The sequence below is a fragment of the Dendropsophus ebraccatus genome, chromosome 5, assembly GCF_027789765.1.
Source record: "Dendropsophus ebraccatus isolate aDenEbr1 chromosome 5, aDenEbr1.pat, whole genome shotgun sequence".
NCBI classification, from domain to species: domain Eukaryota; kingdom Metazoa; phylum Chordata; class Amphibia; order Anura; family Hylidae; genus Dendropsophus; species Dendropsophus ebraccatus.
This window is the reverse complement of record NC_091458.1, coordinates 114,639,159-114,665,162: the sequence shown is the minus strand read 5'-3', so window position 1 is coordinate 114,665,162 and position 26,004 is coordinate 114,639,159. Positions and strand designations below refer to the sequence as shown.

General features: G+C 40.8%; 1 protein-coding gene across 3 annotated transcripts in view; it reads right to left on the bottom strand.

Annotated features, from left to right (window-relative positions):
• Nucleotides 1-4,616: 4,616 nt before the first annotated feature.
• Nucleotides 4,617-26,004, bottom strand: part of PRPS2 (phosphoribosyl pyrophosphate synthetase 2) — a 41,819-nt gene continuing 20,431 nt past the window's right edge. The window contains exons 1-7 of one of the 3 annotated variants that reach the window (XM_069971022.1): nucleotides 24,013-24,072; nucleotides 20,201-20,384; nucleotides 12,682-12,783; nucleotides 8,966-9,090; nucleotides 7,472-7,645; nucleotides 6,520-6,679; nucleotides 4,617-4,965 (exon numbers count right to left, since the gene is read on the bottom strand). In XM_069971022.1, coding sequence (XP_069827123.1) covers nucleotides 4,873-4,965; nucleotides 6,520-6,679; nucleotides 7,472-7,645; nucleotides 8,966-9,090; nucleotides 12,682-12,783; nucleotides 20,201-20,305 — 759 coding nt within the window. In that variant the 5' untranslated portion in view covers nucleotides 20,306-20,384; nucleotides 24,013-24,072 and the 3' untranslated portion in view covers nucleotides 4,617-4,872. Of the gene's footprint in view, nucleotides 4,966-6,519; nucleotides 6,680-7,471; nucleotides 7,646-8,965; nucleotides 9,091-12,681; nucleotides 12,784-20,200; nucleotides 20,385-24,012; nucleotides 24,073-26,004 lie in introns of those variants that run through there. The other 2 variants (XM_069971020.1, XM_069971021.1) reach the window with 2 other exon arrangements.

Sequence of the window (26,004 nt, the reverse complement as noted above, 5' to 3'; positions counted from 1 at the left end):
ACTACAATTTGTGACTTTTCTACAGCATAAATGTGCAGCAAAAGGCAAAAAAAAAAAAAAAACCCTCCTTTTTTCTCACGCTATTGCAGACAATTTTCATGTTTTCAAGTGACTATAACTGACCATAACTGACAAAGTGCTAATAAAACCCTTGCCCTCTGTGGACCCCGATACCAGTCTATCCAAGTAGGCTGCAGAGAACAGTAGGGTTTAGTTTACTGTTTGTTCTAGTGTGAAAACACTTTTAAAAAAATTCTGTTAAAGTTACAAAACATGAAGAGAAAAACATTTAACAATATAATATTTATCCAATCCAGGAGACAATTTCCTGAAACACTAACTTTTTATAAATGTTAGAGAAAGACCAACCCATTCCATGGTAAAATGTAGTACTGCAGTTAATGTTTTTGCCACAACGTAACAATACTGGAGATGTACAGTTTCATTTCACCAGCAGATGAAAGTTCAGTGAAGCAAAGCCAGTTCTCTACATACAAGTGTCTAGGGTATTTCAAAATATTTCCAGACTTAGACTGCAGCGGTAACTCTGTTGCAATTTTCAGCATGTTGTAACTTGAGGAGTCTGGGTTGAATTTATCAATGGTTTATGTAAAATTGTCACAAATTTGAGCAAATGCTTTGTGTTTACACCTTTGTGACTTTTCCTGCATTCTTTTCCAAAAGTTGAGAAAATTGCACAAAAATTGACAGCATTGCACAAATCTTTACAACGTTTTACACTGGTTTTCTGGTTACAGCATTAATCGTCCCCAGATTTATGTTGCCCCATCTGAGGGAAAACAAACCTTGAGACCGGGTCTCCAATATGGTCAAAATTGAAGGGGTCATTGCCTTTGTGTGGAAAAGTGAGTTTGTTGTGTGTATGTGTGTGTGTATAAAGGGAAGGGGGGGGGGGGGGGCAGAAGTATATGTGCTGCAATGGGAAGGTATACATAAACGACCTTACAGTAAGTTTAGGTTCGCCCAAACCTGAACGCATGCTATTTGAATTCCAGTGGCTGGAGAATAGATGCATCCCTAGGACTGCCTGGAAAGAATGGCTATAGGCAGCAGCGAGTATGTGTGACCTGCAACTCCATTCTAACAGGAGACTCGAGTGAGCGTTCTGAAGATTACAGGGTCTCCAACGGTCAGCTCCCCTGCGATCAGATAGTTCTCTCCTATGCTGTAAAAAGGAATAACTTTGCATGATGGGAAAAACCCTTTAACTGTCTAGCAGCACAACTGTAAACTGCATAGAAACCACTAACTATAACAAGATATAAAAATTAAACATAAAACAAGGTGAAAAAGAAACCCCACAAACATAATTTGGTCCACATACAACTTACAATTTATTGATATTTAAGCAAAAATATTTTTCTCAACTGAACTGCCAGAAACTAAAATGAAACAAGAAAAAAAGAAAAACAAAAAACAATAAAACTACAAATATATTCAAAAGAAAACCAGAGGTAATGCTTTATGCAGCTCTGACTTGATTCTGCTTTGGTACAATACATAATCTAGTCTACTGAAGGAGCAATGAAAGGATTACAGCTCATCTCCAGAAGGGTGTTCTCATGTCAGATACATTGTCAGTACACAGCATTAATATAGGATCGCCACTTTAATGGGAAAAACGCATCTCATGAGAAAAATATTGCTTTTAAGTAAGCAAAATCAGCAGCAGAATAGACAATAAGGATGCTTTCACACATACCGCATCGCAGCAGATTTCACATTGCAAGTTCCGCTGCAATTGCTGGTACTATCAATTTCTATGCCTTTCCATTCATTCTGCTGCAAGTATATAAAGCTCCTTCCCACTTAACCCAGAGCTGGCCGGCTAATATGTTACTTGGCTGCGCTACTGCTTGCTTCTCAGGCTCCCTGGTGTCCCGCTTGGCCAATCGGTGTGCTGTCCTGTCACAGCCACTGATTGGCTAAGCGGGATGCCAGGGAGCCTGAGAAGCTAGCGAGGGGCTACATTCTCACATCAGAATGAAAAATCCACTACAAGAATGTAAAGCCACAGAAATGGACAGTACTGAGGTATTGCTGCGGAGCTAAGGATTTACGTGTGAAGGAACCCCAAGGAAATAATTTGTGTGTGTGTGTGTGTTTCTAAACACACGGCAACCAAGCAGTGATATACACTGGAATCAAAGGAAGCAAATGGCAACCATTTAGAGAACAACCACCATCGCTACTTGCCTGCAATATTACACTCCAAAGATGGAACATGTCCGATAGTCAATGGTCAGGCAGTGTAGGGATCATTATTTTTGCCTATTTGGTGATCTTTATGTATGCACTGCCTTTATGTATTACACATTTAGTGGACAAAGTTATTGCATCAAAAAGACAGGCATCCCATCCTCATCCGCTCAGGTGTAAATAGATTATAAACCTAAAAAAACCTTAATATTGTGAAATAGTGTGTAATAAGTGGGTGTAACATGTCAGCTTTAATAAAACTGCAAGGCTAATACTACCCTAATACCCCTAAAAAAAAAAAAAAAAAAAAAAAAAAAAAAAAAAAAAGGAAAATCTAAATGGGGTGAGCTAGGCAAGCCAAGTTGGTCGTTTAAACTACATCTCTGCTCTATTGACTCCAATATATTTTAATGCATCTAAGGCTTTGTGCACACTGGCAGCTTTAAAGGGGTTATCCAGCGCTACAAAACCATGGCCACTTTTCCCCTACTGTTGTCTCCAGTTTGGGTGGGGTTTTGAAACTCCGTTCCATTGAAGTAAGTGGAGCTTAATTGCAAACCGCACCTGACCTGGAGACAACAGTAAGGGGAAAAGTCGCCATGTTTTTGTAGCGCTGGATAACCCCTTTAAAAGGGGTACTCCCATGGTGGAAAAAGTATTTTTCAATAAACTGGTGTCAGAAAGTTATAAACATTTATAAATTACTTCTATTTACAAACTTCAAAGCTTCCAGGACTTATTCAGCCACTGTATGCAGAGGTGGCAGCAGAGAGCAGAGTGTCATACTGATGAAACTTTCTGCCACCACGTTTATTTAAAGACATTTTCTTCAGAGACCCCCTTTAGAGAGAGGATCTTTCACCAGTCCTGACCAGCCAGTTTTAGCAAATACATGCAGTGCTCATGAAATAATTCTGCAAAATCTCATGATGTGTCGTTCATCTGTTATTCTTAGTAGAAATTAATTAGCAAGCAAGGTGTTACCAAGTGGAGGCATGTCCTTACACTGTCTTTGACTAACCAATCAGAGATAACCGTGCCAGACTGTATTGTGCCGCCATATGGTAAAAGCCTTTTGTAAGAACAGAAATGGTAAATCACAGAGCTATAAGAAAATATGTATCTGCTAAAACAAACAGGTCACAGAGACAGAGTGAGGTGGAAAAAAGGGTGCTTCACTCCCCAGCTTGCTTGTTGCAAAAGACGGGCTAAATTATAAGTCTGTGGGATTGTCTCCTATAACTGGGCAGAGACCTCAATGAGCTGAGTGAAGTGCACAACCATGAGGTTGACTCTGGCCGTTACAATGACCAATGAAAACTTTTGATGACAAGGACACTTTTAAAGGGTTATTTCCATATCAGACATTTAGTGAATATAAACAGTATAGGTCATAAATGTCTGACAGACAAACATTCCACTTCTGGGACTTTTACTAAATTACATAATTGCATAGTGGTCTGCTTGCAATTTTAGTGCTTTAGAGAAGAGTCCTTGAAGGGGTTAGGCCTAAAGGGATACTCTAGCCACGTAAAACATACTATATATATATATATATATATATATATATATATATATATATACTCCATTATACAACATAATAAACATGCTATTCTTACCTCTCCACGCTCCCACACAGTCCTCCTGCGGTGTCTTCAGCTCCCTCGCCGAACATGCCCACCGCCAGGAGGACCCCATGGGAGTGTGGGGAGGTAAGAATAGCATGTTTATTATGTTGTACACAAGGCAGCATTATATTAGTTTTACACAGCTGTATGTATGCATGGCTTTCTAGGTGGCAATTGTAATTTATGGAGTGCTGAAAATAGGGGAGTCCTCAAAATATGGTGGGGGTGAAGGATGTCTGGGGGCCCTGCAGATCCGCATTCTGCTATACCCCTGCTTTACGGTATAAGACTAGAGCTCTCCACTGTGATATCGGACCTCATCTTTACCTTGATACAATTAGGTTTTTAAGTGATACCCACAAGGTTTCTTGCACCTGTTTACCACATAAGGAAAAAAAATATTAAAGTTGTGCACTAGACCAAATGGCAAGCATAGCTATATAAAACCTCTGAAATGATTTCTCCTATTTCCTCCACAAACTGATTGTTAAGTAGCACTTAACAATAGGATTTAGCACTTAAACAGGAGTACTCCACTATAAAATTACCCCACAGTTTTGTAAAGACAACCTATTTACTAGATATCTACTAATATTAACAACTGCATTCAGTACAAAATAAGATTTATTGCCCTATAACATTTCCCTACTCTTTCCAAAGCAGCCTATCCCCCCAAAGCTTTTCACTTGAAAAGGTAACATTCAAAGTGTCAAAACTAGCCGGCAATGTCCACCGGTAAATCTTTTTGTGCAAGTACACAGCCATATATGTATCCAAAATATCCACAAAGGTTTTATTAAATATAAAACAAAAAGGTATGACCAGTTTGACCCCAGGGACTGCTTTCAGCATTGCCATAGGGAGAAAGCATTCAAAATACTATCTTCTTGCTAAGCCACACGCTTTCAAGGCTGGGGAGAAGGGTACAGTTTCTTTAAAATGCTAACAGGCATTTTATTATCTGGCTTTTGGTTAAATCTGCTTAAAAAAATTAGAAGATTGTTGCATGCAAGGAACAGATCTTTTATAATGGGACATGGCTGAAGAGGTATGACACAGATTCACCATTATGAGTCCGTCTAATCGCCTCTGCTAAAATCATGGATATGTCAATGACCTGAAAAAGAAGAAGAAAAAAGGTAAAGTTTGTGTTAAGAATTGAGACTCTTATTAGCTGAACTGGGCTATTCATTTGAAGAACAGTTCCTACAGCAATTGTGTAGATCTGGAGACAAGGATTATTCTGTGTTATATATTGGTGACCACTTCCCCAAGTAGTTCTCATACTGCAGCCTGCATGCTCCTCTATGCTGCCGCATTGTAGACAACTGTAGTAAACGATGATTTTAGTTATACATCACATAGGCTGATAATAATCACCCTACTGGGCCTCTACTATGTCAATATTCTAAAATACTTTAAAAGTGTCCCTGTTGCTTAAAAAAAAAAAAAAAAAAACTTTTGATAAGTTGTAGAGACAATTTTTTAAATCTGTTTAAATCAAAGATTGAATGTTCAGAGCCCGGCTGACTGCTAGAATGAGCGGCGAGATAACTATGCACCTGAGCATAGCAACCGAGATGACCCCACAGACTTACATTGGGGTTCTGTCGCTGTCATGTGGCAGAGCCAGGTGGGAAAACTATTCAAGCGCACTTCTCTTGGCTTCTAGAGATAGGTCTGAGTGATCTAATCCTGACCAGTCTTAAAAAACCTACAACACGTCAAGATTTCTTAAAGAAGAAGTGCAGTGAAAATGTTTAGTTAAGCACGGTAGCCCTATATGAGAAGACCTGGTCCCCCTTGGTTTGCCTCCTCCTATGTTAATGATATCTCCTACTATATATCCTTGTGAACCCTAATTGCCTTCCCCACACCTATTTGACATATATCATCTGTTTCGTATATGTACATGACACGGTACCTTGTATTCCTTTTTCCTTTGTATTTTCTGGGCCTTTTAAAAGTTGGCCATGTAGGCCACTGATTGCTGTACTTGCTTATCTAACCTTTAAATAAAATTGATATGTTTGACACTAAAATTTTTAGTTAAGTATTGTATTGCCCCCCCAAAAGTTATGCAAATCACCAATATACACTTATTACAGGAAATGCTTATAAAGTACTTTTTTCCTTGCACTTGCTACTGCATCAAGGCTTCACTTATGGGATAAAATGGTGATGTCACGACCTGACTCCCAGAGCTGTGCAGGCTGTGGCTGCTGAAGAGGATGATGGCTGGGGGACACAGGGCACTACCATCATCCTCTCCAGCAGCCACAGCCTGCGCAGTTCTGGGAGTCGGGTCGTGACATCACCATGTTATCCAGGAAGTGAAGCCTTGATGCAGTAGTAAGTGCAGGGAAAAAAGCACTTTATAAGCTTTTCCCGTAATAAGTGTATATTGGTGATATGTATAAGTTTTGGGGGGCAATACCATATGTAACAAAAAATTTTCACAGCATTTCTCCTTTAAAGTAACAGGGCCCATTTATGGATATAAGTATAATGGGCTAGACTGACATGGCTCAATGCACCAGGGAATCTGGGACAGAAAGAAATTGACCCCACCTAAAATTATAAATAAAATCCACAAGATGGTGATTTTTGGCCAACTAACCCTACAGACATTTGCCTCTATTACACAACATGCAAACATCACTTTTGGTACCTGGATCTTTGAGCAGTGCTTCATTTTTTCTTCTTGTGGGATTGTGTTGGTTACGACTACAGCTTCAAATGCTGCGTTGTTGATCCGAGAAATTGCAGGTCCAGAGAAAATGCCATGCGTTAAAATTGCATAAACTTTTGTAGCACCAGCAGAAAGTAACCTTTACAAAAAAGCACACATCTGTGTTAGATATAGAAGAGCCAGCTACAGCAATTTGTTTAAAAAATAAAACATAGTAAAAGAAAAAAAAATATATATATATTTATGATTTTCATTCAGGTAATGTTTTATGACAAACCAGCATTACGGCACGGCATTAAAGGGAATCTGTCAGTTATAATTCACATTCCAAACTGTGGACACTGTTAGATAGTGTCAGGGCAAGGAGACACGTGGTTCCCCTCCTATATCCATCTGAGCTTCCAGAATGAAGAAAAAAGCTTTTATTTCCCTGCTACAAAGACCCAGAGGCTTTTCCAAGCTCCTGAAAAGCTGTGCAGTCTGAGCATGTCTCCCCCCTCCCTGCTTAACTGACAACTGAAAGTTGAGTCCCAAGCAGGGTCAGGTATAGGAGGGGGAGTAAGGAGGTGTTACAGCTTGCTGCATGTCAGGAGCCTCTTTGACTCTTCATACTATAGAATACAAACATATTCTATGTTCTGGAAGCACAGCTGGACATATGAAAGGTATCATAGGTGTCTAATTGACCTAACAGTGTCAGCAGTTTGGAGCAAGAATTGTAGTTGACAGATTCACTTTAAAGAACAAAGTTTTCTTTTCCTTATGTTACAGAATTTAAATGGATCAGAATATGATTTAGGATTGCAGACCATCAAAAAACATAGCTGGTATACTGAATACTGCCAAATATGTCACAATTTTTTTTTTAAAAAGTCAACATTTTCAAACATACAAACAGTCTGGTTTAGGTTTAGAATATTCCAAGACTTACTTGTCAGCAGCATGGCATATAGTGCCACATGTGTCAGCCATATCATCCACTAGAATAGCAACCCGGTCCTTTACATCTCCAACCAACACCATCCTGTCCACCTCATTGGCTTTCTTCCGTTCTTTGTGGATTAGTGCAAATTCAACATTAAGTCTGTCTGCGATTGAAGTTACCCTACAAAACGATAATCACATAATGTGTTTAAACAGGAAAATATAATACGAACTTGTTTAACTGTCTTACCTGCTGATTGATGCCAGGAAAAGGACATCGTGTACCTAGCAAGAGTCTCTTTAGAGGTGTATGACATAAAAACATTGTAAAGCAGTAAAAAAAAAAAAAAAAAAAAGTGGCACCCTTTAGCCCAGTGCTCCCCAAACAGTGAATCGTCCCCTAGTTGCTGGTGAGGCACAGTTTTCACAAAAGTGACTACAAGCTGCACAGTCCTTTCCCTGTGTGTAACATTCTCTGGTTTAGAACTATTACTGACTCATTTTGTACTTATTTTAATGGTATACAGAGATTAGGAGACAAATAAAGGAAAGACTTAGCAATAGTTTTTATATTTGCATGGACTTTTACCATAGATGGTGAGACTGCAGCATTCTCTTGGTCAGTCAAGTGAGGCCCAGGCATTACTGTGCTCTGTTGGGTGAGGCTCCAGTAGAAAAAGTTTGAGAAAGAAGCATTGCTCTAGTGGACTCCAATTAACCCCATAATGACAGCCTATTTTGGCCTTAATGACTTTTTTGCATTTTCATTTTTGCCTTCTAAGAACCATAGCACTATTATTTTGCTCTACTTTTCATAAAAATCCATTTGTGTAGATGGGAATCATGCCCCCCCCCTTCTCTTCATTTATGCAGTTCATGCAGGAATTTAGTTGTGTTTCACTAGATCAGACAATTATGCACACTAGCATATGTAATATGTTTATTTATTTTACATATTTTTATAATGGGCAAGGAGGTATTTTAAAATTTTATTGCAGGGGTTATTAGGGGTTTTTGAATACCTTTAAAAGCTTTTAGTTAATTTTTTTATTACACTTTTTTTTACACCTATTTTACTATAAAACATGCATCATTGGATTGCATATACTGATGAATGCTATGCCATAGCATAGCATGGATCAGTACTATCGGCGATTTGTTCATAGTGTCTGCCTGAGAGCAGACTGTCTACAGAACGCTGATCTGACAGGACGGAGATAAGCGTCTTACCCTCGTCTGTCGATACAAGTGATTGGTACCCCTGTAGCATGGCTGCAGGGGTCCCCATCAGTCAGTGACAGGTGCTTACCCTGTCACTGACTTCCTTAAACACAGTGATTGCTATGCATCTCAGCGTTAAAGGGGTAATGACAGGCAGCTCACACTGCAGCGGTCGTGCAAATATCTTAACCCGCTGAGTGTCAGGAATGTATATATACATATATATATGTATATATGTATTGCTGACTCAAAGGGGTTATTGTTAGAACAATCACGGTACCTCTTGGCTCCACCAGCATCAGGAGACACAATGATACAATTCTTCCATTCGGGGATGTTCTCTTTAATCCACTGGAGTACTGCAGGTTCAGCATACAGGTTATCTACAGGAATGTCAAAGAAACCCTAAAAAACAACAATTAAAAATTAAAGAATATCTTTAGAAGAAAATCTGCACACTGCAGCCATTAAATTTTGCCAACAAACATTTAAGTCAATATAACTCTGTTATAGTAAGATTTTGGTAAACCTACAAAAATTAAAAACAATCAAAAGAAAGAGACCAGTTATAGATTAGATGGCCCATTGCTGGCCACCATAAACATGGAAAAAGTTTAAAAAATACTGAATTATACAACCCATATAAAGAGATAGGTGTATATAAAACAATGTAACCGTCTGCGTGCCCTTTACCAGTAATAATGGCAGACTAACTTGAATAAATTGATCATAGTTCTTAAGATTTTGCTTGTAAAAAGGGGGTTTACTTTAATGGTGTGTTTACAGACATCTCTCTAAAAGATTTTTGAAGCCAAAGACAGGAATGGATTTGAAAAGAGAACTCTCAGTCTTTCCTTTATGACCTGTTCCCAGTGTATAGTCTTTTCCTGGCTTTGGCTTAAAAAAAAAAAAAAAAAAAAAAAAAATCTGTCATAACTCTGTAAAAGTGCCATAAGGGCCAGTTCACACAGACTAAAACTGTCAGAATTCTGCGGCGGAACCCTGCCAGCCTCTGTGTGATACTAGCAGTCTATGGGAGGTGCGCAAGCCTCCCATAGACTGCCAGTATGACACAGAGGCTGGCGGAATTCCGACAGTTTTACTCCGTGTGGACGCAGCCCAAAACAACTTCTCCAAACGATCTTCTCAGACTTATTAGTGTTGACATCCTGTCCTTGCTTCCCTCTTTGCAGCCAAAGACTATACCCAGAGATACCAATATGATGCAATGCTATGTCAATCTTGTATTATATTAAATAGTTTCCCATAACTGGCTCAGCGTCAGTACAGAGCTCTGTAACAGCCTTTCATCAGAGATGTGCACTTACATAAAGCTGTATTTTTCTGTAAAGGGTTAGGTACTCACTGATAACCTAATATTGATGATTCTGAACATTACACATTCATTTTACATAAAATGTGTGTAAAAAAAATAAATAAATAACACAAGCTTTAAAGTAACTATAAAGCTTTTAATACTAAAGGGGTTATCCAGCTACAAAAACATGGTCACTTTTCCCCCTCTCTTGTCTCCAGATTGGGTGGGGTTTTAAACTCCGTTCCATTAAAGTAAATGGAGCTTAATTGCAAACTGCACCTGCCCTGGAGACAAGAGAGGGGGAAAAGTGGCCATGTTCTTGTAGCGCTGGATAACCCCTTAACTGTAAGGCTTTTCCTATTCTGAAGGTAAAAGGTATATGGAATGGGACTGTTACAACTTTGTAGTCAAATACTTACTAGGAAAATAATTTGTACTTGCACAAGAAGTTTTCTATATATAAATGATCACATGACCCTTCTTTCACTTCTGCTTGCTTATACTGACAACACTAGAGTGTGCACACCACAGGACGGTCAGTGCTCTTGACAACTCTGACTAGTTTTAGATACAGATCATAACCATCTGATATATATATATATATATATATATATATATATATATATATATATATATATATATATATATATATATATATATATATATATATATATACACACACACACACACACACTCACCGGCCACTTTATTAGGTACACCTGTCCAACTGCACGTTACCACTTAATTTCTAATCAGCCAATCACATGGTGGCAACTCAGTGCATTTAGGCATGTAGACATGGTCAAGACAATCTCCTGCAGTTCAAACCGAGCATCAGTATGGGGAAGAAAGGTGATTTGAGTGCCTTTGAACGTGGCATGGTTGTTGGTGCCAGAAGGGCTGGTCTGAGTATTTCAGAAACTGCTGATCTACTGGGATTTTCACGCACAACCATCTCTAGGGTTTACAGAGGATGGTCCGAAAAAGAAAAAACATCCAGTGAGCGGCAGTTCTGTGGGCGGAAATGCCTTGTTGATGCCAGAGGTCAGAGGAGAATGGGCAGACTGGTTCGAGCTGATAGAAAGGCAACAGTGACTCAAATAGCCAACCGTTACAACTAAGGTAGGCAGAAGAGCATCTCTGAACGCACAGTACGTCGAACTTTGAGGCAGATGGGCTACAGCAGCAGAAGACCACTCCGGGTGCCACTCCTTTCAGCTAAGAACAGGAAACTGAGGCTACAATTTGCACAAGCTCATCGAAATTGGACAGTAGAAGATTGGAAAAACGTTGCCTGGTCTGATGAGTCTCGATTTCTGCTGCGACATTCGGATGGTAGGGTCAGAATTTGGCGTCAACAACATGAAAGCATGGATCCATCCTGCCTTGTATCAACGGTTCAGGCTGGTGGTGGTGGTGGTGTCATGGTGTGGGGAATATTTTCTTGGCACTCTTTGGGCCCCTTGGTACCAATTGAGCATCGTTGCAACGCCACAGCCTACCTGAGTATTGTTGCTGACCATGTCCATCCCTTTATGACCACAATGTACCCAACATCTGATGGCTACTTTCAGCAGGATAATGCGCCATGTCATAAAGCTAGAATCATCTCAGACTGGTTTCTTTAACATGACAATGAGTTCACTGTACTCAAATGGCCTCCACAGTCACCAGATCTCAATCCAATAGAGCATCTTTGGGATGGGGTGGAACGGGAGATTCGCATCATGGATGTGCAGCCGACAAATCTGCGGCAACTGTGTGATGCCATCATGTCAATATGGACCAAAATCTCTGAGGAATGCTTCCAGCACCTTGTTGTATCTATGCCACGAAGAATTGAGGCAGTTCTGAAGGCAAAAGGGGGTCCAACCCGTTACTAGCCTGGTGTACCTAATAAAGTGGCCGGTGAGTATGAGTATGTATATATATATTTAATTATAGTAATTATTATTATAAACCAAAACACACTTTTTCTTGTGGATTAACATCAGTGTAGAAACAAAACCACACAATTTATAGGAAATTACATGTTTAAAAAAAATCTATTCAAGGAACCTGTCACATTAATCTGGCAGCAGCAGGTTATAGAGCAGGATCTATTGAACAGATAGTTGTGTGGGAAGAGATACAGTAAAAGCTGTAATATAGACCTTTAGTTCCCTGTTCATTGAGTTTAAAGGTCCCCCATACACTTAAATGACGACAAAACAATTATGTCCCCTTTCTGGCCCCCATCCTTCCCCATACACAGTAACCTTCAGCACAGCTGAGCAGTGTGGCCTCTATGGGAAGGTTGAGCTCTTCTGGTAATTTCTCTCCCTGAACATAGGGGTCAGGTAGTGATTTTCCATCTCGTCCGACCCTTATGACCATCAACCTCATCTGACGGTGGTTGTTCGGGAAAGACCCATAAACCTTAGGCTTTAGTTGGCCATAGTCGCCACACAACCCAAGGTGTATAAGAGCCCTAAAGAGTTCAGTATGCATCCATATTGTGCGTTGACTTATGCACACATCCTTTCCTGGATAAGTGTGCATGCAGATTGCTGTCCCACTGATAAGAATGCCCACTGGAACCCAGTGTGCGCTATATTTTTTCCCACAAACCTAAAGATCAGTCTATTCAGCAGATCTAGAAAATAGAAAATACATATATACATATAATAAAATTATACCTGTATCTGAGAGGCATGGAGATCCATGGTGATAATGTGATCAGCTCCAGCAACTGAAAGCATGTTAGCCACCAGTTTGGCAGATATCGGGGCACGACTCTGCTTAAATTAAGATAGAAAATTTGTCAGGTGGAAACACACTGGTGATAAAATACCATTAATCATAAGTTATATAGACATAAGAAATCAACACATACTTTAGGAAAGAATAAGAAGCATCCTATAACTAGGTGGAAGATGTGAAGTTATGAATACAAACTATTTTTATTATTTTTTTATTAACACTTTTGATAAAAAAACAGTTACAGAATCAATGGCTCGGATAGTTTTACTGCCATACACTGCCATCTTGTGGGCAAACTGTTTTTGTACCCAAACAAATACCTAAAATATGTGAATTTGCAAAAAATATTAAATAAAATTGTAGGAACAAGGCTGGATTCACACTAGCATTTTTCTTATTTGCTAACGGATCAGTCCATATGAACTGAACGGATAAGCATAATCTGATGAGCAGACTGATGCAAACTGAATGCAAAATGTTCAATTTTGTAATGGTCTGTTTGTATTTGACTTTTGTACATCCGTTTGCATCGGTCAACATCCATTTGCATGTCAAGTGATTTTTCTTCTTTGGTTTCTCACTCCTGCCCATGTTCAGAAAAGAACTGATGTGAATGAAAATACCTTCTGTTTAGATCCGTCCTCATTGACTGTAATGTAAAAAAAAAAAGAAAAAAAGAAAAAACCGCAAGTGCACTCTCCCTTCTTGTTCGTTTTTTTAAACAAACGTAACCCATCTTAGCCGGTGACGGGCTGAGTGGGCAAAGCCTGCAGAAAGTAGTTTGCAATGGGGATCTGGGCACTACTCGAATGACAATTTTAAAGGTATACCGTCCCCCTTTTAAAATTGTTATTTATGGGGGAGGGGAAAAAACTATGCTTCTATACAAACCAGTTTTAATGCATCAAATGAGATTTCATTATGAACTTCCAGAGGGACTTTTTTTTTTTTTTTTCAGTATATCATGTGAAAGACTGCCTGGCCATGTGCAGGAAAGTACATAACAAAACTCAGCCAGTCTACTGTATAACATGCATGGGAATGTTTACAGAAAACTCATTTTTTATCACATTGTCTTTGATACAAAGAATTCTTGTTTTAAATAATACATTGCAATTGTTTAAGAATTTACCCATCCTAGAAATTCTACATCTGCTGACTGTTATTAAACAACCTGGCAGTCTGGGAAGCAAGTAGTAGAATGCGTTCTCCTCCACTAAAAGTTACTATAACACCTGAATAACAGGTATTTGAACAATATTTACTTTTGTTAAAAAGGACCTTGAAAATGGCTATTGTGTTTCTTTAATCAGCAGTAAATGACTTAAGGAAGCTGTGCGGAGAAAACTTAAAGGGAACCTGTCACCCCCCGTACCGGGGTGACAGGCTCCCGACCCCCCGTTAGAGCCCCCTATACTTACCTCATCCCGCCGGGTCCCGCTTCTGGATTCGGTCGGGTCCCGGAGATCTCAGCCGCTGCAGCCCGGCGCGCGCGCTGACAGATGAGTCCAACATCCATAGAGAATGACAGGAGAGTCCAGCGCTCAGTCATTCTCTATGAGCGTTGGACTCATCTGTCAGCGCGCGCGCCGGGCTGCAGCGGCTGAGATCTCCGGGACCCGACCGAATCCAGAAGCGGGACCCGGCGGGATTAGGTAAGTATAGGGGGCTCTAACGGGGGGTCGGGAGCCTGTCACCCCGGCACGGGGGGTGACAGGTTCCCTTTAAAGCGTAACTGTCATTTCAGGGCCATTTTTCTGAAAACATTAAATATCAACAGTACAAGCGATTTTAAGAAACTCTAATAGGTTTTATGTACTGAAAAAGCAATCTCCCAGCCTCCCCCCTCACATCAGATGAAGCAGGATTTCTGTCTCCATTATGTGGCTATGGAGAGGGGAGGGGCTGTTAGGAGTGACTGAGCACGGAGCAGTCTTGCACAGCACAACACCCTGCAATCTTCTCTCAGTAAGTTCATAGATAAGCACTGACCTTTCTGACACCTGAATTTAGCGTTTTAGGTGCCCAGAGTCTACAAACAGCTGACCTTCATGTCACCTCTTCCTGCTCCCTCATCTCCCTCAGCCCCTCCCCCCTTCATATGTTTACAATGGAGAGAGCAGAGCCCGTCTTCACTGGCTTCTCTGTAATGAAGACGTGTTTGACTGATGATGCACAGATAAGAAGTCAGGGGGGAAGGCTGGGAGATTGCTTCTTGAGTACAGAAGGTGGCTTTTTTGGCTGATGAAACCTATTACAGAGTTTCTTAAAATCGCTTATACTACTGATTTCTGCAATAAAAAAAAACTTGACAGTTACGCTTTAAACTTTAAAATATTGCCCCCCCCATGGCAACAAAATGGATACAAAACAAGCAAACTACAACGCACCTCGACTCCTCTGCCGGATGTTACCGGCAGAAAAGGAATGCAGCCAGGACTGGAAGACCGCACAGTGGGAGAGGGGGCTCTGTTATTTTATACCATAGGGGAAGCAGTTGAAACTTTATCAGTTTCAATATTCATAGTACTGTCACTAGCTGTGAGTCCGTGACTACAGAGAGGACTACAGTTGAGGAAACTGTCCCTTTAACAAGAGACCATGTCGATCAAATATCACCAGGTCTCAGTCCAGAGACCCGCTGCAATCGTCACTCATTGGCCAGCCTGCTATCAGTCCGATGAGATGGCCAGCTTCTTGCGGCTATAACTCACGATTGCTGTGACTCACGCCTGAGACCTAGTAAAAGCTAAACTTTTGACATGTGAGATCAACATGTGAAGAATTAATACCAATGACAGTGACCCTTTACACAGGGCTTCAGCCAAATGTCCCTGGAAGAAAACATTTAGTACAATTTGGTTCCCTGCAAGTAGCAACCTTGCCCTTGTGTTGTAGACCTGTCAACCATTCAATACATGCCAGCCTTAGAAAATACATGTTTCCCATAAAAGAACAGGAACATTTTTTTCTTATGGCTTTGTATTATGATTCCTCTTGTATTGCATAAATAAACCGACAACTGGGTATTACCATTCTCATTTGCCAAAGGGGTGTGTCCCTACACAGCTAGCACCAATTTGTTTATACATTTGGAAAGGTATCACACAAAGTTAAAGGTGATGCAGAATTATTGCTTCACGAATATGAGCTCATTTCCATTGGCAAAAAGTGTGTTGACTAACAGGGGCACGGCTAAATGAAGCTGTAAGGTTTTAAATGGCTGTTTCCATTGGTGTAAGCCAATTTATTCTGTATGCAACAAAAACTGATGGATATGTCCCTTTCTCTTTTATACTTTTGACTAAAAATGTCAGTTACAGTAGAAGAAAATTTATATGCCTGAAAGGATTGCTTTGCCATTCACCAATTTGCCTCTTTAATTTGCAACGAGACTAGGCTATAATAGAACTCCTTTAGAAATTTTAAATGGATCCCAAAGGAAGTGACTATGTAGCACACGTAAGCAAGCAACCCCTAAGGACAGGTAGAAAGTGTCATGGAAAACGTGTCTAATCCATTTCCCTAGAGGTAATCTATACTGTCATTTATAAATGACTAAATGGCCCAAATACCTAAAAATACACCAGAATAATACGTCACAGAAAAGTAACAGGATATTTATGGACAAGTTGCTGCTATAGTTGAGCATTAAACTCTGCTATCTCACACAATGAATGGGGTGTAGACATGCACACAAGACTGCTGCTCTATTCCAAAAGGAGACTTGGGACCCTATTTTCAAGATTGTGGGGGTCCCAGTGAGTGGGTAGAAGATTAGAGTCATAAGCACACCCATACACTATTGGACCACTCTGCATTGGTCCAAAGATGGCAGAGCAAAAAGGTACTGGAAGCATTTCTGGAGGAATATAATGCTTGCATGTATGTAAAGCAGTTCATAAAAATAGAATAAGTGTTTTCTTAGTGCTGGCACTCTAGAAGCTTTGTGGAAAGATTTTCACCTTTTGTGTTTTGCAGTCACTCCTGATTTTGTTAAGAAACAATGAGATCCAAAAGTACTGTGTGCACATAGCCTGACAGTCACCCTTATCACGAAGTAGGATTCACCTGTAACACCATTTAAATGCCTCTACAGATAAGATCTTTCCTTTCTACAAAGGTAACAGCTTGTTGTACAAAGTCCAGTTAGACCCAGATGATTCCCTACCTCCTCTGCAGGCTACTATGTCCCTCTCCAGTGGGGGTGGCCCCCGGACTAGCTGCTTGTCCACAGGGGAGAGAGTCATCACTGGCTTAACAGTAACAGCAGTGAGATGATGGAACTCTCAGCTACAGGATGCTGTGACTGTTCATGATTCATTGTGGGGTAAATAAATTAGGAGTCAAGTTCTATTTTTTTTTGCCAGCAAACTTAAAATGACTATTACCTACATGTATTATACAACCTCATGCCGGAATATTCCACTGTGTGTGGGGGGAATAAAAAGCATTTATTTATTACAAATAAAGGAATAGTCTAGCACTGTTCTATATTCAAGAGTCACATAGGATCCCCAATCTGGAAGGAAAGCATAGCATACAATTGACTGTCCTGCTCTGCTAATAGACAGTACTACTTAATTGAAAAGAATATCCTTGCGCTCACCAATTTCATCATGAAAATTTATTCGGTTTCCATAAATCACAGTGTGAACAGCAGAACGCGTTTTGGCCACTTGCCTTTAACAAAGGTAAGTGGCCGAAACGCGTTCTGCTGTTCACACAGATGTGATTTATGGAAACAGAATAAATTTGCATGATGAAGAAATTGGCGAATGCCGGGATCTTCTCTTAAATTATTTAGTTGGGACTACTACGCTCCTTTGCTCATGCCCCATCTGGACAGTTACGGAGTGCTGCACTGATTCCTCTCCAATAGACAGTACTAGACCTAGGCTGCCTAACAGATAAAATAAAATGTTGGGGGCAAACGGAGAAGAGAAGCAGCTGCAGTCTCGCTGTGTACACATGGCCAGTAGAGACACTGGAAAGAAATCTCTTCTTCAAAACTTACCTGTCAAAAAGAAAACTTTGACATATCACAAAGTATGTGTATCAGAGTAGTAGACAGAGTCCAACGGCATCAATGGAGGTAAAGGGTTCCCAGTTTATTGTGTAACCAGGTACAAAGATGACATGGAGTGACACATGATGAAGACCCCAGTTTTCGAAATGTCACAGTGGTTTAGCTTTGTCATTTTATCAGCAGTACAGGACTAAGATTTATTAAAGAAAATAAAAAAATAAAACACGCTTTGACTTATTACCAAGACACTGTGTACCCAGCCGCAGCAGACTGTCACTTTATGCAGTGAAAGGCAGTTCTGGCTCTTTATCTGAGCATTTACTGTCAGGGCCCCTTCACTCGCACTCTACGTTTGGCAGGAAACTCGATTAATCATTAACTCAATGATGCTTATTAGACATTCGGCTGTTCACTTAATGCAGCGTTTCATAATGCAAAATTACCAAGTGAGACGAGTTACATAAATTGTTGAGGTCAGCACTGTAAGACGACAGAATCTATAATTCTGTAATATAACTGCTGTGAAAATAAGAATAAGGGCTAACACACTGAGCCATGTCTGTGTCCTTATTACAAGAGAAAATCAAATATAGAAATCAGACTTAGGCCATGTTTACACAGTGTATTTTTTTAAAGCGACTCTGTACCCACAATCTGTCCCCCCAAAACCACTTGTACCGTCAGATAGCTGCTTTTAATCCAAGATCTGTCCTGGGGTCCGTTCGGCAGGGGATGCAGTTATTGTCCTAAAAACAACTTTTAATCCTGCAGCGTTGTTTTTAACAGCCGGGGCTTACGTTTGTATATGCATTAGGCTGGCACCACCTCTCCGTCCTTCCTCCCCACCTTCCTCATCATTAGGAATGATCCAAGAACATTTACTGCTGTTTGAGCTTTGCACATGCGTCTTAACGATCCAGTCCATGTTCATTATACACACAGGTGGGGAACAGGAAGCAATCTGCCTGGAGCATTCCTAATGAGGAGGAGGGTGGGGATGAAGCACAGAGAGCCTAATGCATATACAAATGTCAGCCCCGGCCGTTAGACACAGCGCTGCCGGATTAAAAGTTGTTTTTATGACAATAACTGCATCACCTTCCGAACGGACCCCAGAACAGATCTTGGATTAAAAACAGCTATCTGAAGGTACAAGTGGTTTTGGGGGGGGGGGGGTGTCAGATTGTGGGTACAGAGTCACTTTAAAGAAAAGAACGTACATGGTTGCAGATTAAAACAACAGTGCTTCTTGTCTTAAAATAGTAGACTATTGAATTTTATGGGAACATAATTGACATGTTTACATGTGTGGCTGTTTCTATGTATATGAATAAAGTATTTATACAAAAGACTGTAGGTTTGGCCTGTACTCCACAAAAATATTAAAAAGGAATTGCAATTTCTGCCTTTGCCCTATATACAAACACTAGCTTACCCACTTATGGCTGAACCACGCTGCCCATTTTATCTTTAACGATGACAGATTGTTATGATCTGGAAAGCAGACATCTGTGCTTGAAATTTTCAGCAGTTGGTCAGATGAAAGATCTTTTGCCTATGAATGACCTTCAAAGAAAGTTCCCAGAAGACTCCCACAAAGTTACTGATGAGATTGCTTGTTTGCCCAGTGTCACTGAGCATGTATGACCAGTATAAACAACTATTACATCCTAATTAATACTTTTGGGCCTATTCCCATCCATTTGCTTTTGGCCTGGGGTTGTGCGCCCAACAAATGTGTAATGGGGGCAAAATGCACAATAGGCAAGCGGTAACCTATGCGGGTAGCATTCACTTTATCCAAGGTTCTCTCCGTAGGCTCTGAGAGAGATCCATTGAGGAGGCTTATTTTTCACAGTACAATATGTTTGTGGCAGCTCTGTAAGAGTTTTCGTTTTGGTTGCAAAGACTATATATACTAAGGGTAAAGGGAGTATTTCTGTCACTTTTCATCAAACTGTTTCACAGATGTCACCATACTAGGGATGGTCCGAACCTGCCGAGGTTCGGGTTCGTATGAACCCGAACGCTCGGCATCAGATTCCCGCTGTCTGCCCGCTTCGTGGAGTAGGTGGATACAGCGGGAGGACTGCCTGGAGAACTGGGATACAGCCTATGGCTGTATCCCAGTTTTCCAGGCGCTCCTCCCACTGTATCCGCCCTCTCCACGGAGCGGGCAGACAGCGGGAATCATTACCGAGGGTTCGGGTTCGTACGAACCCGAACCGAACTTGGTTCGGACCATCCCTACATCATACCAATTGTTGCCCAAACTATCCAATACAATTGCAATGGATAAAGAACACCTTGTACCATATTGTACTCCTGATAAGCAAGTGATACCGCTGTTTAATGGAGCCATATCTACGTTAGGTTTATTAGGATTTGGAAAGGGGGGGTATTAAGAAAATAAAATAGGCAAATACCTTGTCTTTTTTGTCCTGTCGAGCATATGGAAAACATGGAATGACAGCTGTAACACGGGACGAGGATGCGATCTTGCAGGCGTTTATCATAATCAGCAGTTCCATCAGGTTGTCATTAATCTCACCGCAGCCGCTCTGGACGATATATACATCTTCCCCTCTTACACTCTCACCAATCTCTACACTAAAAACATAAAATACAAACATGAAAAATAGAGCCTTACAGATGGTCAACTAATCACAGACACTACACAGTAGAATCAGGAATTCTAGGTAAGGTACATAAACCTGAAGACTTATAATGTTAGAAATAGGTCAATGAATTGCGATTCAGGCAATTCCCTATTATACGTCTAAGTACTCCAAATAGAGGTACTTTGCATTATTATAGGTTACAGAAAGATTTTACAATGCTTCTACTTAAATAGAAGACATTGAGAAGTGTGTACAAAACAAGGTGTTATGTACAGTAAATAAAGATCTCGCTGCAAGGATTTAATGCACAATTATTGCATTCATCCCCTATCCCTCTCACACATACTGGTGGGCAGTAAAACAAGGCTGATACTAGGGATATAATGGTACTAGGTGACTACTGCTTGTTGTTCCAATGCCCACCATAGGTCTGTCATCACACTAACCTCAGTATAAAAAATGCACACACACACACACTTTCATTACCATGAAGCAGGATGGGAGATAAACACAAGGTAAATATTGCTTAACCGTACTAACTCCCCAGCCAAATGTTTTCAGAGTGCCATTTCACAGGCTGATAGCAGCTACAAGACTATGAAGCATTGCGGATGGCACTAGTTCTTCAGGAAAAACATACCTATCTAGGATATTAAACATCTTGAGCTTTTCTTATTGCAAACAGCCTCTTGTACCTAGGTCAGAGGTCTACACCCAGCTTTAGGGCTTTGACTTTTGCCTGGCTCCATGGATATTAAGGATATAAGAGGAACATCACTTCGAGATGTTACAAATGCAACGATAAACATCCACGGTTAGCTAAGGGAAACCATTTTACATATTTCATTAAATAATAAAGTTTCATCCAGACATCAGTAATAAAGCACTGGCCCTATTAAATAGGGAGAGTCGGGGAAAAGTTGTTGGTCACTAATTTGCAGCTTGTTTGTGAGCTGGGGGGAGATCTGTGCTGTTCTCTTCCTGGATGCTGGATGATTGTATATGAGCAGCAGTGTAATATGAAGTTATCCTGTGTTACAAAGAGAGGGAAAAGCCATAAGTAGTGTAGCAGTAACCTCTATCCTCAATGTGTCGTTCTCTGTGGGAAAAGATTGTATGTGTGCTATGGCTGGAGCAGGCTGCATGTGTGAGAGAAAGGCGAAGAAATTAAAGGGGTATTCTGGGCAATAGTGAAAAATTCAGGGGAGGGGGCGGTGGTATAGTAAAGTAGCCCTATTTACTTGTCCCCATGCCCTTACAGTTCAGCATCATGGCTCATGTTTCCCCGCCAGGCTCTTGACCCTGTGATGTCACAGCCCCTTTCAGAAATGCCCGCTCAGCCAAGCAGTGAGTGAGGTGGGGCACAGCTGTAGTCACTGACTGGCTAAGCAGGTAGTTTCTGTGGGGCTGTGATGATTCAGGAGTGCGGACACTGACAGAGAGCTGAAAGATCTGGGCCTATGCCTGACCTTTATGTCACAATATCTGACCTCTATACCACAGGGAACCTGTCTTATTAAGGACTTTTCCACCTTTTTGTTTTTGATCCTAAACTAAGCCATACAGCCTACATATACTGGATGGGTTACTGCCTCACCTTCTCCCAGGTAACCTTAATGTCAAGTGTATGGTATTTGTGTCATCTTCAGAAAATTGTTGCTAAGTGGTTAGTAAGAACCCTCACACAACCCAAACAGAAAGAACACAAAAGGTAAGATATACCACAACCAGTTAAACCTACAATAACATTGCAGCAGGAAAAGTGAAAACATTAGACAGCACCACCAGCGCAGCAATATATGGAAAGCCCCTTTACAGGAAAGGAATGCCTGGATTTTGCTGGTCAGAAATACTTCCTATTTAAGCTTGCATTACTTCACAGTGACACGCTTTGCCAGTCAAACAACCCACTCTGAGGTTGGCACAGAAAATGTTACTCATGGATGAGCCACAGCCAGCATTCCATCAACTCATTCAGCGCAATCCTAATGTTCTAATTCCCTCTACAAAAGGAAATGCTTATGTGCAAAAAACATTCTAAAACTGTTCACTGGCCCAAGTGGATTAGTCTCCAGTTTATAGAACGGGAAGAGGCGTGATCCAAAAGATTAAAGCACCAGTGTAATATTAAACATTGTAGGCACCTCGACAGTACCCATCTATATTGTATAAATATGTACAGCTGGAATAGCTAGAAGAACAAACCAACCACTGGATAAAATAGGTAGCAATTCTTCATATGCTTCTATAAGCATACGTGCTACAGCTTGATTTCCACACCTTGGTCCATCAAACAATCTCTACAGTCAGAAAGATGTTTGTATGAAGCGGTAACTTGGAATGCACACTAAGGGTATGTGCACACTACGGAACCCGGACGGATCAACCGCCACGGATTACGCCGCTCGCATCTCCACCTGTGCCATAGACTCCATTCTTTGGTTCATTCATTGGGCAGATGGCAGAATCTGCCTGTGCACAGAATGGAGTCTATGGTAAAGGCGGAGATAAACGGGGCCGAGCTGTGGAATCTGTGGAGGATGATCCACCCGGATTCAGCAGTGTGCACATACCCTAACACTTCATAAGGGCCCAGCACTATTCACTTAGGGAAGAAGTCCGGCGAGAATTTTTTATTAGGTTATTTTGCTGCCCCCCCAAAAAAAGTTCTATAAATCCCCAATATACACTTATTATGGGAAACGCTTATAAAGTGCTTTTTTTCCCTGCACTTACTACTGCATCAAGGCTTCACTTCCTGAATAAAATGGTGATGTCACGACCCGACTCCCAGAGCTGTGCGGGCTGTGGCTGCTGGAGAGGATGATGGCAGGGGGACACTGAGGGACACAGGGCACTGGAGGGACACTGAGCATCTCTCTGCCATCATCCTCTCCAGCAGCCACAGCCCGCACAGCTCGTGACATCACCATTTTATCCAGGAAGTGAAGCCGTGATGCAGTAGTAAGTGCAGGGAAAAAAGCACTTTATAAGCATTTCCCTTAATAAGTGTATATCGGTGATTTGTATAACTTTTGGGGGGGCAATACTTTAACTAAAAAAAATAAAAATTGTCGGACGTCTCCTTTAAAGCTAATCTGTCACCCTGAAACCTAGAGAGCTCGCAGCCACTGGAGAGGCAGCAATAAAAGCATTCAAAACAGATTTTGGTTGCCCTTGTCTGTTTTTATGCTCATTAAAAAAATCCTTTATTCAGTCCGTGAATAGTGTCCCCAGACTCTAGAACTGCTACACACTTCAATGTGCTACAGCATAGTGTGCGTCACTGATAATACAGAAGGGTGGGTGCACAGTACAGAAATGTAGCGGTGCTAGTGCACAGGGAAAAATAGCTACCGTCTCCATGACATTCATATCACAAAAAATGCATTTTATGAGAATTAAGATGCAGGTAACAAAAGTATGCTCTGAAAGCTGTTATTGACATCTATCCAGCAGTGCCCACAGTGCGGTAGGTGGTCAGTGGGTGACAGATGTCACTTTTATGGGATTATCCCACTAAACGGAATGGCACACACCACTAACACTGTCTAGATTGCTCTCCAGCGTCATTTTCACCCTCTTAAGCCTATTACTTAGACCTCTATGCTCCTTACTTTCTGTGGGAGGCCCCAGTGTAATCATGCGACCAGGAAGCAGCTGTATTTCCCAGGAGTGCATTGCAGTCTGGCCCTTAGCAACGGCCTAGATACCACAGCTCACCTCTCCTACACGGCTCCAGAGACTACTACATACTGCAATTGGATCTCTTCGCGGCAGTCCCCTCCATCGTATTCTTACTGAATCCCATGAATTTTAGTGTAGTACTGTTCGGTCATTTTACATATAGAGGCTTATGAAGTGCATAAAGTAAATAATATACTAATGTGCACAGCCAGCATTGTGCCCGGTGAGGCCATCAAACTGGTAGACCTAGAAATAAAAACAAGGAACAGCAGGGGGCGCTACCACCGACATCAATGTAAGATAAACGGAAACAATCTTTTTAATCAATTGCTATAGGTGACATTTATTCTGATGGAAATACACTTACTTTTTTTATGGTATAACCCCTTTAACTGGGATTACAGGTAAAATGTCAATCTGAATTGGCTAGTTCTGTGTGGATCCCAATGGTCAGATCTACATGACATGTTACAACTCTCTATAATCTGACCAGAAAGATTGCACTGCGGCAATGTATTGTGTCCTTATGTGATCCAGCCACGTATTATCTCAGATGCAGTTATTGTGATGGCTATGATGGAGTACAAACAAGGACAACAACAAAAAGCACAACTATGGGAAAAACTAGGGATGGGAAATAGTTTCTCTCTTTGTCACCAGACAAAAACATCCATGTGAATAGATGCAAGAACTTCCCACCAATTGCTGCTCTTTATATCTGCAATAAAATACACACCACCACGATGGTATATTACAATTACTATTATGTAACCCTAGAGCAAGAAAACGCAGTACAATTCAGTGAAAGCATGATCCATAGAATAGCACCTGTTCTTTCAGCTGACACTGCAGCTTTTACCTGTAAGTGTACACTATGTACCAAGCCTAATCTTATGGACTCCGCATGTTACTGCAATATTCCTGAACAAATAGGTATAGAGAACATTGCAAGATGAGAGATAACAATTACCCCTGCAAAGCAGTTAAGCCATTAAGGTTATGAACCTGTACTGTTTAAAGGGACAGTGAAGTCTAAAGTTTACCTCTGCATTGCATTCAACCTGTATTAAATAAGTTATTTTATATTGAGGAAAGAATAGAATGGCTAAACAGGTCTACAAAGACTCCTAAAACTGTTCAACGACAGGTTGAAGGGTAACAAGAAGGGTAAGCAAAAACAAAAACAGGCATTTGAACTGGACGCAGTTGGAGCAGGACGCCTAGGTGCAGTGGTAAACATTTGGGTATGTGCACACTACAGAATTCACGCAGATTCCGCAAGGATTTGAAGAGGAAAGTTTTCTGCTTGAAATTCCTCGCCTATTCAATTCTGGCAGAATTAAAGCAAAAATCGAGAGGAATGAGAGCCAAATTTAAGCCCCACTGACTTCTATAGGATTCCTCTAGCGGAATGTCAATTCTTTTGGTGGAACGCAGATCCGCGGCGGAATATTCCAGCTAAAGATTCTGCTGTGTGCACGAATGAGCAGAAATCCCATATAGGCCTATGGAAAGGATCAATGTTCATATTTTATTGGCAGAATTTCGAGTAGATTCCGCACGCAATTGGAAACCACTCAAAATTCACACATAACCTTTGTGTGCAAGTATTAGTATTAGGTCAGTGATAGTTTAGCCACCACAATGGATGTGACACAAAGTCATTAATATGTGACTAAAATGTAATCCTTCAGCATACGTTCAAAGGTTTTTTCCTCACATATACACAAAAAACACTGGGCATTTGTGATGTCACAGGCCCATCGCTGGCGGGAGAGTGAGGGATGTGTGTTTTTCCCCACTCCCCCCATCCCTGGGTACTTTAACAAGAATATAACTTTTAATAACCCTTTTACTTAAAATAAATTTAATAAAAATGTGTTATTTATATAATTACACTAACAAAGAGAAGCCAGTAAATG